General features: G+C 41.0%; 1 protein-coding gene across 4 annotated transcripts in view; it reads left to right on the forward strand.

Annotated features, from left to right (window-relative positions):
• The window catches only part of ADIPOR2 (adiponectin receptor 2), a 35,185-nt gene extending 18,906 nt beyond the window's left edge, over nucleotides 1-16,279 (forward strand). For all 4 annotated transcript variants that reach the window (XM_020789048.3, XM_020789049.3, XM_020789050.3 and 1 more), the window contains exons 3-8: nucleotides 3,999-4,115; nucleotides 6,740-6,911; nucleotides 7,168-7,354; nucleotides 8,039-8,226; nucleotides 13,096-13,289; nucleotides 13,893-16,279. In XM_020789048.3, coding sequence (XP_020644707.3) covers nucleotides 3,999-4,115; nucleotides 6,740-6,911; nucleotides 7,168-7,354; nucleotides 8,039-8,226; nucleotides 13,096-13,289; nucleotides 13,893-14,018 — 984 coding nt within the window. In that variant the 3' untranslated portion in view covers nucleotides 14,019-16,279. The remainder of the gene's footprint in view (nucleotides 1-3,998; nucleotides 4,116-6,739; nucleotides 6,912-7,167; nucleotides 7,355-8,038; nucleotides 8,227-13,095; nucleotides 13,290-13,892) is intronic.
• The last annotated feature ends 1,517 nt before the right edge of the window (nucleotides 16,280-17,796 follow it).

Consider the following 17,796-nt stretch of genomic DNA (forward strand, 5'->3'; position numbering starts at 1 on the left):
TTTCTGTTGTCCTTCCTTGTTTCAGTTCTTTGCTCCTGCCTGTACCTTCTGTGATGTTGCTCCTAGTTGTATAACAGGCATCTCCTAATCAAACAAGCCATTCCACTTCCACTGGGTAACTCAGTCATCTTCACTCTATCTCTTTTCAACTCTTTGTCCTTTCCTTCCTTCCTCCCTCCCTCCCTCCCCCTGCCAGTCCTCTCATGCTGCTTCCCCAGCTCCCTACCCCTTAAAAGGTAAAGGTAAAGGTTCCCTTTGACAATTTTTGTCCAGTCGTGTTCGACTCTAGGGGGCGGTGCTCATCCCTGTTTCCAAGCCATAGAGCCAGCGTTTTGTCCGAAGACAATCTTTCGTGGTCACATGGCCAGTGCGACTTAGACACGGAATGCTGTTACCTTCCCACTGAAATGGTCCCTATTAATCTACTTGCATTTGCACGCTTTCGAACTGCTAGGTTGGTGGGAGCTGGGACAAGCGACGGGCGCTCACTCCGTCACGTGGATTTGATCTTGGTCTTCTGACCCTGCAGCACAGGCTTCTGCGGTTTAGCCCACAGCGCAAGTTCCTTTAAAAAAAATTTCCCCCTAGGAATGCATTAATTAATTTTCAATCCATTCCTATGGGAAATTTGGTTTTGCAGGACGATGTTTTCGCAAGACAGCGATTTCCGCGCAACAGATTAACATTGTCTTGTGAGGCACCACTGTAAGTTGATTTTGTGTTGCAGTTTGGGCACTCGGGCTCAAAAAAGTTCACCATCACTGTTATATATCATAGTCCCATTTCTCCCTCATCACATACAGTATCTGCAAACCTTAACTTGCAAATTACTTCTCCTACAACGAACTTTATGTGTCAGTCCCTCCTTCAACAAAACTTCAAACTGAAATTGATATTTTTGTGGAACTTGTAAAGTGTGTAAGACAAGCAAGTGAAGGTCAGTATAGATAGTTATAACCTTGAAGACCAAAAGGCTGCTCTTCCTTGTGCTTTAGTTGAGAATAGTAATTAACTGCATCCAGATGGCGTGATTGCAGAGGAACATGTTCCCTACTTCACCTCTATTGTGATAAAGCTGCAGAGTCTGTGGAGCTAGAGCATGCCAGTGTAGCCATTTGGCAGTCACTCAAAAATATTCTTGCAATCAGTTATATGAACAGCATCCTCCCACACTCATATTGCTACACATAACGCCTTCTCTGTTACAGCTTTGGAATATTTCACTTAGTTTATCTTCCTCCACCTCTCTGAAAAGTGGGCTCTACTTCTTTGCAGTAACTTTTCTGGAAATGGTAATATGGATCCAAGAGGACAGGACATGCATAGTATTTTTGGCCAAGATGCCATAGCTATATGGGCTGGTGTCTCGTTTCCCCCCCTATTGCTCCTTTTTGTGGTAGAAAGATGAGAGAGCAGCCTGTAAGATGTTAACATAATGGCAAAGGACAGGTTCTGTAGTATAAATAACCCCCAGATAGCATGATTCCAAATATAGTTATATTTAAAACATCATCGTCTAGGTCAATTTTTACTATTTAAATTTTTTAAAGCTCCTTTATAGCTCTTTAGTTTAAACAAAACTATTCAAAGGGAAATTCCAAAAGTTGATTGAGTGTTGCTGAACTGAGAGGAAAAGCATGCTTGTTGCTGAACTTGCAACCTGGGGGTCCTCATTTAACAATATTTAAACATACTAAACTCTACTAGACAAACTCACTGCAGTTTGCTAAACGGTGCACATGCAAGACGACTTCAGTTTACTTTGTAACAGATGTCGATGGCTGGATCCAGGCATGCAGAGTCAATCTGGCACAATGTTGGTTACTTCCACTTGTATAAAGGCAGATTGTTATGCATGCTTCTGGGGACTGTTGAAATGTATTCCCTTCTTAACCCACTGGTGAAGACACACAAACCTTGTTAATTATTAAAAACGTATTTCGCCTGTTCTCCATTGCATGAGCTGGGAAACTAAAGATTTAGTTGTTGGTCTGGCCCCTTCCTTTTAACAGCTGATTCCTGAAGTCCTTTATTTTGGGGGAACTGAAGTTCTATGGCAAGGAGCCCGTGCTATGCGTGGAGGCTCACTGGGTGATGTAGAAGCCTAGATGATCAAACAGCATGATTCTGTCAGTGTAATAAGTTTACTGTTGTAGAAATTCAGCTTGGATATGTAGACGGCTGCCGGGTTGGCCTACTGGAAACATTGTGGAGGGAGTGGAATCTTCCCATTCTTCCTCTCCGCTCCCTCCATGAACACATAGGGACCAAGCAAATTAATTCTTCATTTCTCTGAAATTATGAAGGTATATTGAAAAGTCTTTGTGTTGATTTTTTTATTCTCCAGAATTCAAACTGTAGAGCATTAGATACCTTTTGATGTATCCACATACTTGGTGTTACAGTTATGAAGTAGTATAATTAAAAATTGCAGCCCTGGATATCCTTCCTTCTCAGTTCTTGAAATTGGAAAAGGTAAAGAAAATTGTAGGAAGGACACCCCTCTCTTGTATAGCTCTTGCAGATTTTAACCAAGAAAAAAAAGAGACTATTGTAGGTGAACCATGATACAGCTCTTATAAAACATTCTAAGTATAATTTTAGGAAGCAAGATAGCCTCAAATTTGTATTTTTACACATAATATTCAGTTGTGGCTCAGTAAATCTCAGGTGGTTGTCTCCTATAGTAAGCAATGGAAATAAACTGAGATCTCCAGAACAGCATGCATGGTTTGCTATTTTGAGGAGATTCTAATGTTTTATACTTGTTCTTTCAAGAGTGGGAGGTAGGATTGCAAATTCTAGCATGAATAAAGTGATGGTGCAATAGGTCTATTTAAATAAAGGTGCAGCTGCTTTGTTGTGAGGCTTTGACTGGTAAAGCATATGTATGCTTGTTTGGTGACTTCCACCAATGACAATTGTAAAATCTTGTATTGCTTATGCATCAACTTTGTTCATTTCAAGAGCAATGAGAGAAGAGGAAGAACTGCACCCTCTTACTGTCAAATATTGAGTGATTTGTTCCCTCCTCCAAGATCTGATGTGAATATGAAAAAAAAATTGCTCACTAAGTAGTAGACACATATAGCTGATAGGAAATGGTCTGGGTGCACACATACTTTCCATGTTTTTTTGCTGTCCACCTCTGAGTTGACTCATTCAATTAGGTTGTCACTGCCACTGTCCAGTGCCGATAAGCATTGGTATCCTAGTAGTCAGTCTCACTGAAGCAGGTTCTCAGATATTGGAGATGAGCCATACTTTATGGTAGTATCATTTGCTTTTCATGAGGAATGTTCCAGAATCAAAGGCCAGCATTTCCATGTAAATATTCTTGGTTTGCATGACTGAGAATGTCCTCTCTGCAACCCTAGAGAGCTTCCTGCCAATTAAGAGGAAAGTAGGCAGACTAGCGTAGGTTTGTCTGTGGTCCAGTACAGCATATGCAGCCTCATATGTGAATCTTCGACCGAGGCAGTTATGTCATGGCTGGAAACCGGAGTGTAGTTAAAAAGGAAATCACTTCACAGAATGTGCCATGGCTTCCAACTGGGTTTTCATAAGCAAGAAGGTCACACACCTACTGTAACCAACAAATGGTTATTCTCAATTAAATTATTTGGTTGTTGGCAGATTTCGTGCAAGTTCAACAAATAGAGCAAAATGTATCATGCTATTTACTGGCCTGTTGTTTCTCCTTGTAAGATAGAGCTACTATAATTTTCAGGATTTTGTCTTCCTCTTTAAAAGATGTTGCCCGCACAGTGAGAGGAAGCCTCACAAAAACAAGTACTTTCACCCTTCCCTAGCTTTTCACTCAGCTCCACCTGGTGTGACTATGTAGCATAAAATTTGTTGAATTAATTTGTCTTTTGCAGGTGCTCAGTTCCTCTGCATGCACATATGTGCTTATCTGCATTCACGTTTAACACATTCTTTGTTCAGTCACTTGAAAAGGCTGTTACTCATCTTTCTGCACGATTTTTCTCTTTTAGATTTCAGACAGCGATGGGGCTGACAATTCAACTCAGGAAGATGAAGGGTTCATGGGGATGCTGCCTCTTCTCCAAGCCCACCATGCAATGGAGAGAATGGAAGAGTTTGTATGTAAGGTAAGAGGATGAAAAGCGGAGCCTGCCAGGTACTTGTAAGAGGTACTTGTAAGCGTCGTGCAACTGGGAGGTCTGGTGGCTAGCAGTGCATAGACGTCTGGCAAGAAAGAGTGAAGTCATAGTGGGTGGCTGTCAAGGAATTCTCTTGGCTTGGCTGATGCTGCCACGCTGTGTGCCTGTAGATAGGAGGGATGAATATCAAGCTTCCCATAATTGGATGAATTAGAAAGTTTAGCACGATGGGGATTACATGTTGAAATGTGGGATTAAACATGATGGTACAACTGTTGAGTTGCTTTTTGGAAACATCTATGGAAGTCCTAGTTGAATAATTCGCTCTGCTTCTGCTGTTTCTGGGTCAAAGAGCTTTAATTTACAGGGTCACCTCCCCCTCACCTCTTTCAACCCATGCAAATCTTTGTTTTCAGATTACTGATTGTCTCCCTTTTGTAGCAGCCTCATTGTATCTACCATCCAATTGAAAAAAAGCAAGTTCTATTGAAATGCCACCCCAGGCAAATCCATTGTGAACTGTGTAAATATTACTGGTCTTGACTTTCCTTCCATAATTTAAAGGGAAATAGTTTATATTGGTGCCTGGCAATTGGAACTAATTTTAAAATTAGAACTTGAAACAGGCTTTCTGAGGTTTTTTTAGTTGTTATTTGCCCATTGTTAGGAGGAAAATGCTGGAAACATTAGATTTCCATACACTTCCCACAAATCTATTTCCAGAGTACAGAATTGGTAGTATACAGATTTTTTATTAACCTATTCATGATTTTTAAACAGATATATTTCTAACATTGCTTTGGACTCTTTGGGTCTGGTTATCATTGCCTTTTTGGGGTAACTGGGTGTGTGTCTTACAGGAGACTACATTCCTAATGAGCACACATGTGAAACATTTGTTGTATTCACACTTGATTTTTAAACTTAAATAATAATAGATTGCTACAAAATGGTGTGGCTGAAGACATTTATTCATTCTTTCCCTAAAGATGTTCTTCATTTTCAGCAGAAGTGTAGTTTTGATCCTGGTGAGTTATTTAGTATTTATGAAGCATTTTAAATAATTTCAATTGAAGTAAATACTCTAGAATAGGGATGAGCAGAAGATAGACAAGAGTTTACTGGCAGATCTCAGGTTAACTTCAAGTACATCACCAAGGATTTCTGGGGGGGCCCTTCCTCCAGCTCAGGCTATTCACCACTGCCCAGGCCACTGAAATGAGGAATGTTTGGAAGAGAACCAGAAATGACCTGTTGTGTGACAAGACTCTGAGCTTTGTTGTGGTACTAACAACAGATTCCTGGGCTAGGATTAGGCTGGATCAAATAATGATTTAAATCAAATTGATTTAAATAATGATTTAAACCACAATTTTTAAAAAATATATATATATTTTTAAAAGAATTAATTTGTATCTACCCTAGTTAGGACACATTCAGAAGTCCTATTTCCAAATTTGAAAGCCATGTATTCGCAAAGGCTTTCACGGCCAGGATCTAATGGTTGTTGTGGGTTTTTCGGGCTCTAAAGAGCCCCTCGGCTGTGGAACACACTCCCCACTGAAATTCGGCTGGCACCCTCGCTGGGTGCTTTTAAAAGCCAACTAAAAACCTGGTTATTCAAACAGGCCTTCCCCCCAGTCAACTAAGTTATTTTTTCTTTCCTTTTCTTCTGTTTTTTTGAGTTTTAGCCATCCTGAATAATATTGCTTATAATTATTGTATTATATATGTTATTTATATGTTCTTTTAATTTGTTTTAGCCTATGTAAGCCGCCCCGAGTAGACGTTGTCTAGAGGGGCGGGGTAAAAATCAAATAAATAAATAAAATAAATAAAATAAAGAGCCCGAAAAACCCATAACAACCATTTGAAAGCTATGGTTGCCCACTTTTCTGAGCCAAAGTTGTTGGGTCTCCGTTCAGGTAAATCTAGAGTAATTTCTGTAAGCTTGCTGTCAGCCCACAGTACCGGTGTCTGGTCACTGTGCTTATAGTCATAGGCTGATCAAGTGAATGAATGTGGGTGGCAAAGAGAGCTGAATTTTTTGGCAGCTATGTTCTTGCTTTAACGCTACATATTGTTCTGTTAAACATGTTATTAAAAAGTGTTTAATGTCTTCTGTCTAGAAAAAAAGGAAGGGATGGGCAATCCTGCTCTGCAGGTATATAAGACAGGTCAAGGTATATATTTGGAGTACCACTATATGTACCACTTATTGTCAGGAATCCCTTGGCAGGTCTGCTGACTGCACTGTTCCAACTGACAAAAATGAATGGCAGTTTTGTCCGTCTTCTCTCCCTATGTTAGATGTCCCAGTGAGCTGTTTATCAGAGGTCCTGAACTCAGACTATTCCGCTTTAGTCAAGAGCTTGTCAGCGTCTTGGGCTCTGATGGTGTTAGTCTGTCCTTGTAATTGGAACTCTGCTTTAAAATTAGGTAACAAAATTGTTGTGGATCACGTGGGCAAGTGCGAGGCTAAATCATTCTCTAGAATGTTATTCCCCTTTCCCTTTCATATTTTGAAATTATGTCATGACTCATGAGCTTTTTGGAATGTTTGGAATGTTGCCAAAGCAGAATCTAATGCAGCCCTTTATCACTTCCTTCAGGTGTGGGAGGGTCGATGGCGTGTCATCCCCTTTGACGTCTTGCCGGACTGGCTCAAGGACAATGACTACCTGTTGCATGGTCACCGGCCACCCATGCCTTCCTTCCGGGCTTGCTTCAAAAGCATTTTCAGAATACATACAGAGACTGGCAACATTTGGACACACCTACTAGGTATCAAGATTGACATAAATATTAAAAGTGTACTTGCATTTAATAGCCAATTCCAAGGTTTGTAAATGCAATTTGGTACTAGCTATTGTTTTTTTCACAAGACCAAAGTTTTGTATGGGAAGTCTGATGGGATTTCACACCATAGATAGCATAGGCTAGGAAACTATGATCTTTAGGTGTATTGAAAATGACATGGCAGTTTTCCATATTTATACTCTGGCAGCTCTGATAATCCTGTTTTTTTCCTTTGGTCTAGGGTGCGTTTTCTTTCTGTGTTTGGGAATCTTCTACATGTTCCGGCCAAACATGTCTTTTGTAGCACCTGTGCAGGAGAAAGTGGTAGTTGGATTGTTCTTTTTGGGAGCCATTCTCTGCCTCTCCTTCTCATGGCTGTTCCACACAGTTTACTGCCATTCAGAAGGCGTTGCAAGACTCTTCTCTAAGTAAGTATTGCAATGGCTTAGTGTGAACTTGAAGCCAGAAAGTCCCCTGTTGAAATCGGACATCTTTTAGGGATTCATTAGTAAAAGTGCTGAGCCTCAGATAGAAAGAGTAGTAGCTTCCCTAAGATCACTCATCTTGCAGTGCTGTTGTAAGAATTGCAAAAAAATATTTGTGGAGTGCTTTATGAATTGAGAATGTGCCATGACAGATGATTAGCAGCTTCAAGAGCCAAGGTAGACAATTGCATGTAGCATATAAGACAGCATCTAACTTGCTGTCCCCTATGCTTATTGGGCTACAGCTCCCATTGTGGTTTGAAACTATGAGAATTGCATTCCAGCACATCTGGAGTGCTTTGTGGATGAAGGATGGTATAGATTTATGCTTCAGGAATTGATGGATGGTATCTGTTTCTCAACACACAAATTAACTGAATCATTGATGTTCTTGTCTGTCCATGAGGCTTTTCTGACTTAAACATTTCTGTTTGGAAGTGGACCATTTTTATACATTCTGAGAAGAGATTGGCATGAGATTGTTGATCAGTTGAGTTATTTTTCCAAAAGGAGCCTGTTACATACCTAGTTTGGCATAAGTGATGTAGAAGCTCTGAAGTCACTGGGTGGGCTGCTTTAGACAAACAGGGCTTTCCTCTCTGAACCACCTTTCTTATTCTACCTTAGGCTGGACTATTCTGGCATTGCCCTCCTCATTATGGGCAGCTTTGTCCCATGGCTGTACTACTCTTTCTACTGCAACCCCCAGCCCTGTTTCATCTACTTGATTGTGATCTGTGTCCTGGGCATCGCAGCCATCATTGTTTCCCAGTGGGACAGGTTTGCCACCCCTCAGTATCGAGGAGTACGAGCAGGTGAGATATTTGGGGTAGGTTGTGAAATGATTGCTCCGGACAGAAACATTACAGGATTTTGTCTGAAATTTGCATTGGTCAAATTAGGACAAGATTTGAAACAACTCAGGTGTTGCTATATGTAAAACTTAACAAACTGTATATTTTTCATATGTTTGACATCACTAAACTGTCAGTCATATTTGAATAATATCAAATTTTAAAGAGGTAGGCATGGTTGTCTCTATGGCAGAGCCTTGTGGTACTTCAAAGACAACCAGAATACCACAAAATTTCTGTTTTTCACTACCCTTACAGATAGAGTGCGCTGAAGTTCTCGTGCATATTCTGGCAATGTTGGCTGAGCAAATTGGAAAGACAGGTGGAGAAATAACTGTGCAAAGGATTCATTCAAAAGGAAAAAAACAGTGCATCTTCTAGTGCAGTAATTTTCAAACTGTGTGCTTTGAGAACTGTTAGTATGGTTAAGAAATTAAAGTCTTCTGAGCGTAAAAGGCATTAATGTGGCCTCCCACATTTCTATGTATTCCTTTGTCCTTTCCTTTTTGCCATTCAGTCTTCATGGAGAAGTCCTGCCATCCCTCTATCAGTAAGACACTTAAATTTGTCAGTCCAGAGAGGCAGCAGAATTTTCTGTCCTCAGGGGACCCTGCCTACTAGATTTGTTTGAACCCCTGCATTAGTGTTGTGTTCTAGTTATGCTCAGAGTAGTGATTCTTGCAAGAAAAGAGCTTTTTTGAGGATCAGTAATCCATGTTTGTCCCCTTCATGGATTGTTGCCTTGTCGTGGCAAAGGGGCTTGTGTAATTCAGAGAAGCTATGGGCTATGCCATGCAGAGACACCCAAGGTGGACAGGTCATAGTGGAGAGTTCTGACTAAACGCATTCCATGTGGAGCAGGAACTGACAAGCCACTCCTATATCTTTGCCAAGAAAACCCCATGAACAGAAACAAAAGGCTAAAAGATATGACGCTGGAAGATGAGCCCCTCAGGTCGGAAGGTGTCCAACATTCTACTGAGGAAGAGCAGAGGACAAGTAGCCCAGAGCTAATGAAGTGGTTGGGCCAAAGCCTAAAGGATGCTCAGCTGTGGACGTTCCTGGAAGTCAAAGGAAAGTCTGATGCTGCAAAGAATACTGCATAGGAACCTGGAATGTAAGATCTATAAACCTTGGTAAACTGGATGTGGTCAAACAGGAGATGGCAAGAATAAACATTGACATCCTGGGCATCAGTGAACTAAAATGGACGGGAATGGGCAAATTCAATTCAGATGATTACTATATCTACTATTGTGGGCAAAAATCCCATAGAAGAAATGGAGTAGCCCTCATAGTCAACAAAAGAGTGGGGTAAAGCTATACTGGAATATATTCTCGAAAATCATAGAATGATTTCAATACGAATCCAAGGCAGACCTTTCAACATCACAGTCACCAACCACCAATGCTGAAGAGGCTGAAATTGACCAATTCTATGAAGTCCTACAACACCTTCTAGAACTGACATGAAAGATGTTCTTCTCATTATAGGGGACTGGAATGCTAAAGTAGGGAGTCAAGAGATAAAAGGAACAACAGGTAAGTTTGGCCTTGGAGTCCAAAGGAAGCAGGGCAAAGGCTAATAGAGTTTTGTCAAAAGAACAAGCTGGTCATCACACACACTTTTCCAACAACAAAAGAGGCGACTCTACAGATGGACATCACCAGATGGGCAATACCGAAATCAGATTTATTATGTTCTCTGGAACCAAAGATGGAGAAGCTCTATAGGGTGAGCAAAAACAAGACCTGGAGCTTATTGTGGCTCTGACCATCAGCTTCTTATAGCAAAATTCAAGCTCAAACTGAAGAAAGTAGGAAAAACCACTGGGCTAGTCAGGTGTAATCTAAACCAAATGCCTTATGAATACCCAGTGGAAGTGAAGAGCAGATTTAAGGAACTCGATTTGGTGGACAGAGTGCCCGAAGAACTATGGATGAAAGCTTGTAACGTTGTACAGGATACAGCAACAAAAACCATCACAAAGAAAAGGAAATGCAAGAAGGCAAAGTGGCTGTCCAACAAGGTCTTACAATAGCAGAGAAGAGAAGGGAAACAAAGTGCAAGGGACATAGGGAAAGTTACAGAAAATTGAATGCAGACTTCCAAAGAATAAATAGCAAGGAGAGACAGTGAACAGTGCAAAGAAATAGAGGAAAAGAATAGAAAGGGAAAACCAGAGATCTATTCTAGAAAATTAGAGCTGTTAAAGGAAAATTCTGTGCAAAGATGGACATGATAAAGGACAAAAATGGTAGGGACCTTACAGAAGCAGAAGACATCCAGAAGAGGCGGCAAGAATACACAGAGACATTATACCAGAGAGATTTGGATGTCCCGGACAACCCGGATACTGTGGTTGCTGACCTTGAGCCAGACATCCTGGAGAACGAAGTCAAGTGGGCCTTAGAAAGCATAGCTAAGAACAAGGCCAGTGTAGGTGATAGCATTCCAGTTGAACTATTTAAAATAATTAAAAATAATTAAAAGACACCAGCAAGTTTGATAAACTCATCAGTGGCTGGAGGATTGGAAAAGATCAGTCTGCATCCCAATCCCAAAGAAGGGCAGTGCCAAAGAATGCTCCAACTACCGTACAGTTGCACTCATTTCACACACTAGCAAGGTTATGCTCAAAATACTACAAAATAGGTTTCAGCAGTATGTGGACTGAGAACTCCCAGAAGTACAAGCTGGATTTCAAAGGGGCAGAGGAACTAGAGACCAAATTACTAACATGCGGTGGATTGTGGAGAAAGCCAGAGAGTTCCAGAAAAACATCTACTTCTGCTTCATTGACTATGCAAAAGCCTTTGACTGTGTGGACCACAGCAAACTATGGCAAGACCTTAAGGAAATGGTAGTGCCTGACTACCTTATCCATCTCCTGAGAAATATATATGTGGGAGAGGAAGCAACAGTTAGAACTGGATATGGAACAGATGATTGGTTCAAAATTGGGAAAGAAATACGACAAGGCTATATATTGTCCCCCTGCTTATTTAAATTATATGCAGAATACATCATGCGAAATGATGGACTGGATGAATCCCAAACCGGAATTAAGATTGCAGGAAGAAATATCAACAACCTCTGATATGCAGATGATACCAGTCTGATGGCAGAAAGTGAGGAGGAATTAAAGAACCTTTTAACGAGGGTGAAAGAGGAGAGTGCAAAAGATGGTCTGAAGCTCAACATAAAAAAAAAAAACTAAGATCATGGCCACTGGTCCCATCACCTCCTGGCAGATAGAAGGGGAGATATGGAGGCAGTGACAGATTTTCCTTTCTTGGGCTCTATGATCAGTGAAAATGGTGACAGCAGCCACAAAATTAAAAGACACCTGCTTCATGGGAAGAAAGCGATGACAAACCTTGACAACATCTTAAAAAGCAGAGACCTCACCTTGCCGACAAAGGTCCACATAGTCAAAGCTATGGTTTCTCCTGTAGTGATCTATGGAAGTGAGAGCTGGACCATAAGGAAGGTTGACCGCCAAAGAATCGATGCTTTTGAACTGTAGTGCTGGAGGAGACTCTTGAGAGTCCCCTGGACTGCAAAGAGAACAAACCTATCCATTTTGAAGGAAATCAACCCTGCGTGCTCACTGGAAGGACAGATCCTGAAGCTCAGGCTCCAATATATTTATGGAAAAGTGTGAAGGCACAAGGAGAAGGGGATGTCAGAGGATGAGGTGGTTGGACAGTGTCATCGAAGCTACCAACATAGGTTTGACCCAAGCCTGGGAGGCAGTGGAAGGCGGGAGGACCTGGGGTCCTCTGGTCCATGGAGTCACGAAGAGTCAGACATGACTTAACAACTAAACAACAATCCATGTATTCGTGAAGGCTTTCACAGCCAGAGCACAGAGTGCTGTCCTCTGAAGATGCCGGCCACAGAGACTGGCGAAATGTTAGGAAGAACAACGTACTTTAATTACATGGGCTTAAGGCAAAACAGGTGGCCTTCTGACACCTAACATTAAACTGTAGTTTAGTTTAGTAGTACATGTATGAGCCTTGAGTTCCATGCTTTCTCTTCCTTCTCTCAGTTGGCCAAGATGATGACTTTGACAGAGTTTACTTTCACTTCCCAGAAAAATGAGACTGCCATTATGTGGATTTAAATAGCTTCCAGTTGTTTAAACACAGGAGCTTTATAATCTGGAGTTTGACGTATGCTTGTTTAGAAACTGATCATTGTTTGATTTAAGCACATGTTACTTCTGATTCATACATGTTCGATTTTATAGGAAGTGAAAAGCCCCTCTCAGCTGTGCTGGAGAAGGAGAGAAAAGGGCAAATGCATAGCAGTTCCGTCATATCTACTGAGGTAGTGTTTAACTACACTTTAACATTGAGGTGCGAATCAGGCCAGTTGTTCCAAGAATTTATTGTTTCTTGGTTGTGACCACCATCCTTCGAATTCTTAGGAGTGCTACATGGTGGCTCCAACCCTGCATGCAGGATTCTGGTCATGACTGGAAGCAACTGGCTGGAAACACTGGATTGCCTGCGCTGGCCTGATGAAGCACTGCACACCCGTGTGTCTTAGAGGGAACAAACATTGGTTGTGACAGAAGAGAATGCTTAGTGCATACATCTTTTGAAACATCACCTACCATCAGATTGATGGGGCACCTTTCAGGCTGATTGGAAGTGTTTAATTTAGCCAATTGATTAAGTATTGTGGCCCCACTGAGAATAAAGAAAAGCCCTCACCGCTTTGTTTTGCAGTCCCAAGCTTTGGCAGCTTGCCTTCATTTCTGCCACTTGTTCTGTTGTCTCAAAGGCTGAATGTGTCACACTTCCCTTATCTCCTAGGAGTGTTTCTGGCTCTGGGCCTTAGTGGGGTCATTCCCACCCTGCATTTTGTCATCTCGGAAGGGCTCCTCAAGGCTGCCACAATGGGGCAAATAGGCTGGCTGGCACTCATGGCCTGCCTCTATATCACTGGCGCTGCACTGTATGCTGCTCGCATCCCGGAGAGGTTCTTCCCGGGCAAGTGTGACATCTGGGTAAGTATAGCTCATAGCTGCAGGCACACAATAGGTAGAGAAACATTAAATGTCTACCCTGTGTACATCTGCAGTCACTTATAAAACAGCGGCAGATCTGTGGCAGGGAACAGAAGCAATAACCGAGCTCTGAAGATGCCTCAGATTGCTTCGTTCTGAGATTAAAAAGGGAGCTCTATTGTGCAACTGATAACTGGTAACATAGCAAAGTTTGAAGCCCTGGTAGGTGTCATAGAAACAACTGTTTGCACAGTTACTGTCTTGGCATATCTGGTTCCCAAGAGATGGAATGGCATGCATCTGTAAAAAACATAACCATTCCGATACAGATCTGTTGAGGCTCTGTTCATGTGTCCTGTTCTCTATCCAGGTATGCCAACTTGACTGGAGTTTAATGTATTTAAATTGCAATTGCTTAGTGCTTGCTTGCTCATCAATATTTTTCTCTAACCAGCACGTTGCTGGCTCATTCCTTGGCAAGCTAGTACTGTATGTTCATTTCTGTTAAACTTGTAGCACTCTTTTTCTTCTATGATGTATGTTCTGGAAAGTGCAAGATGTTTGCTCATTCTGATGATATGCGGTTTATTTTCTCTTCCATAGTTCCACTCCCACCAGCTATTTCATGTGTTTGTAGTAGCTGGTGCTTTTGTGCACTTCCATGGCGTTTCAAACCTTCAAGAGTTTCGTTTTGCAGTGGGAGGAGGCTGCTCGGAAGATGAGATGTAGTAGAATTGGCCACGTGTCAACAGCCATAACCAAAACAGAACTTTGGGAGCAGCAAGACTGCACCTTGCCTAGAATGGTGTGGAAGCTTTGTGGAGACTTGATTTATAACATGGAAGAGAAATTCATACCTCAAGCATTGGAGTGGATTGATTATGAAACCCTGGAAGTTCTTAAAACCTAACTTATTTCTGGGATCTTCAGCTTCCGCTACAGAAAGCCCTTTCTTAATCAGCTTCCGTTCAATGCCATATTTATTTGTAAAAAATGAAAGGGTTGTTATGGGGAGGTGGCTTAGCTATTTTTTTTTCTTTTTTAAAAAAATTAGCCTAATTAAGATTTGTATCTTGTTCAGGTAAGTTGATTTTTAGATGCTCTTTTGGGAGAAAAAAATGTAAATAAGATTTCTAACTTTCTGTTTAAAAAAAGTTTATATAAATGTTTTAAAAACTGGAGGGAGGGTAGAGGGGTTTTGTATAGGTTACAACCTGCAAGTACCACACACTGTTCCTATTTTGCACGAGTACAAGGCCAGGTGAAATCCCTGCAGAGTAAGCATCTGGATCCGGTAGATTCTTCCTAGTGCTGGTGTATATGACATAGCTGAGAACACAGCAGACTCAGTCTGGGGACAAGTATTGGTTCACAGTCTTAACTTGCAGTCCAGGCTGCTGTGTGTTCAGAAGGCAAAGGTGTTGTGCCACTGTTCCGTGTTCCCTTCACAGGACATGCCTTCCAAACTCTCGGGGCAAATGTTTTGGATGGTCTTCCTTTCACCATCCTTTTACTGTGTTGGGATCCAATAGTTAAAGGCTCAAGGTGGTATGTATTGACTTTTTGGGATTTATTGTCAGTGTTTCACCATTCATTTGGGCCTGCCAATTTCTTTATCCAAGTGCAATTGTTAGTGTCAGGCACCTGCCTCTTAGATGAGCCAGGAAGGAGAAATGGTCTTAGTAGGGTAGGGAGAAGTATACAAGAAAGGAATTGTGTACTTGAGGGAGGAGGATTGTCTATCAACATGTGAATCCATTTTGGATTGGTTAATTTTATTTCTGAATTATAACAGCACTAAAGTTGTCTATATTAAATCTGCTGAGCTCCACTTGAATGCAGTGCAACATACTTTGATGCAACAGCTTTTAATCTCCTTGCTAAAGTAGTGCTTAGAACCAAGTGCTGGTTGGCACTTTAAATTCTTCCTTAGATAGCTTCACTGTCAGGTTTGTGAAGCATGTTGGCTCTGTAGAGAACATTTGGACAAAATGTGAAGCTTTGAATTTATGAACAGAGTCTCACAAAAAGTACAGTTAATTTTGCCCATAGTAAATTAAGCACAAGGATTTTTTTTAATTTTAATTGTTTAGGGTTTTTTATGGGATGATAGAATTGTTCACAACTTAACCCTACTTTAGATGATCACAATGTATATTATTTTCATATTTCCTGCACCACCTCTTGAATTGATTCTTCTAATTTGACCCCCTCAAAATAGAATATTTGAAGTGATGAAATCTACAAAAGGTGCTTAACTGGTGCTTGTGTGCAGCTTCACATTTGTGTATTCTGGGTAGGATCACCGTGCTGAATGCATATTCTTGAGTTTTTGATCCTAGACTGAAAACAACAGTATTAACTGAACCTCTTAATAAAACAGTGTAAAGGTTTTTGAAACTTCCCAGTGGCATATATAGGTGTTGGTGTAAAGATGGCTTACCTAATTAGTGATAGTGATGGATACATATCAGACCCACACCTACCACTTTTGAGCGTAACCTCTCTACATACCAGCAGAAGCTGTACTCCCTCCTCCTAGATTGTCCTGTGCTCACTCTTAAAAGGGGAAACCTGGTCTAACAGCACAGAACCTGTACAGAAACACAGTGCTCCATTTGCTATTCTTAATCCCTCATTGGTCTCTTAGGACATTTTTGTCCCAATAGAAACTGCTTTAGTTGTGCACTTTTCTGTGGTGCTTGCTGAGACTTCTTCCCAGGTTGGCACCTGAATGCCTTACTCTCAGCAATCAGAGGTTTGCTTGCTTTCTCTTTATCCGTGAAGGTTTCCAGCATAGTGTAGTTGAGATTACAGATCTCTCCATTCTTCCACCCATTAACTAGCGGCCTTGTTCAGTATTTTCTTTTTAACAATTGCTTACTGTTGGAGGCAACAAAGCACATCTTGAATTTTGAAGATTGGGTTCTCCAGACAATGGGATCTCATTACTTGTTGTATTCTAACTTCTAATAAAAAGAATAAATGCAGTGGAGGCTTGTTTTGTTTTTCAACCAGCTCATGTCAACTTGATAGAGAAGGAATGGATAGATGTGTACAAATGTAAGTAATACAGATGTGGGAGAACTTGGCCTGAAAGCAGAATTGCAGTGGTGTGCCAGGTAACGCTTACACCTTGCTTCAGCCTGCCAGTTGAAGGCATTCTGTTCTTGTTTGCTACGTTTGGGGATAGAAGCTTGGGCAGGATTTGTGAATCATTTTTTTAAACCATCCAGGCTATATTTAGGTTTAATGCTGTTGCAGTCAGTGAGACAATTTAGTCACGACTAAAGTTCCATAGATTTTTGTGAGATGAGAGCATGACACCCTTATTGTACTCGGTATATCCTGTAGAGGCATTATTCAATTTAAAGATCCTAATAACCAAAATATATATTATTAACTCAGTTGTTGAAGAGAGCATTTCAAGAGAATTGCTTACATTTTAAACATTTAAAGTAGCAGTTTAACATTCAGTAAAAACTGCCAAACCCATTAAATTTGGTTAGAATGGTTATACTCTTTTCTCAATACCCTCAATTTTAATTTCTAGATTCTGCAGCACTATTTTAACTGAAGGTTTTTCTAGACAGATATATTTTAGCTTCTGTCTGTTCTAAACTTAACACATTTCAGTTCAGATTTGCTTGAAAATCTTTTTTCCATGTCAAAATATGATCTTACATAGAATAAATGTATCAAAAGTCTACTAGGAAGTCAGAGTATAAGCCCATATGCCCTCCTCTATTGCCATTTCTTTTGAGCAAAGTGGTACCCGAGAGAGAGAGAGGTCACTGCTCTCCACAGAGGGACCTTTACATTCTGTGTACATACTGTATTGTCTGTTTCCATAAGGTTCTATATCCTTCGGAATTACTCTGTATTTATTCAGTTCTGAGACAATATAGTTTTAACATACACTCCTTTTTTATCTGCGAAAGGACATCATGAGGCAAGCTGGTGAAACCATTTTTCCCCATATGAAATTAATCTACAGTGGTGCCCCGCTTGACGATTACCCTGTTAGATGACGAAATCGCTTTACGATCGCAAAACGATGTTTGTATGGGGTTTTTTCACTTGACGATCAGTTCCCTGCTTCGGGAACCGATCATTCGCTTAAAAACAGCTGATTGGCAGCTCTCAAAATGGCTCCCCGCTGTTTTGCTGACCTCATTTTGCAAGACAGGGAGCGGAAAATAGCCACCCTATGGAGGATCTTCACTGCACGATCAGGTATTTCCCCCATTGGAACACATTGACCAGTTTTCAGTGCATTTCAATAGGTTTTTTCCCCCCGCTTGATGACAATTTCACTGTACAGCGATTTTGCTGGAATGCATTATCGTCAAGCGGGGCACCACTGTATGTTTCAAAAATGGTGCTACCATTTATTTTGTGGGAATAAAATGAAGGTCTGTTGGCACTAAAAGGTTCTATCATTGCATCAATAATGGGTGTGGTTTTTGTTATGTGCCACCAATTCACCTCCAACTTATGGTGAGCC

The sequence above is a fragment of the Pogona vitticeps genome, chromosome 5, assembly GCF_051106095.1.
Source record: "Pogona vitticeps strain Pit_001003342236 chromosome 5, PviZW2.1, whole genome shotgun sequence".
Classification (NCBI taxonomy): Eukaryota; Metazoa; Chordata; class Lepidosauria; order Squamata; family Agamidae; genus Pogona; species Pogona vitticeps.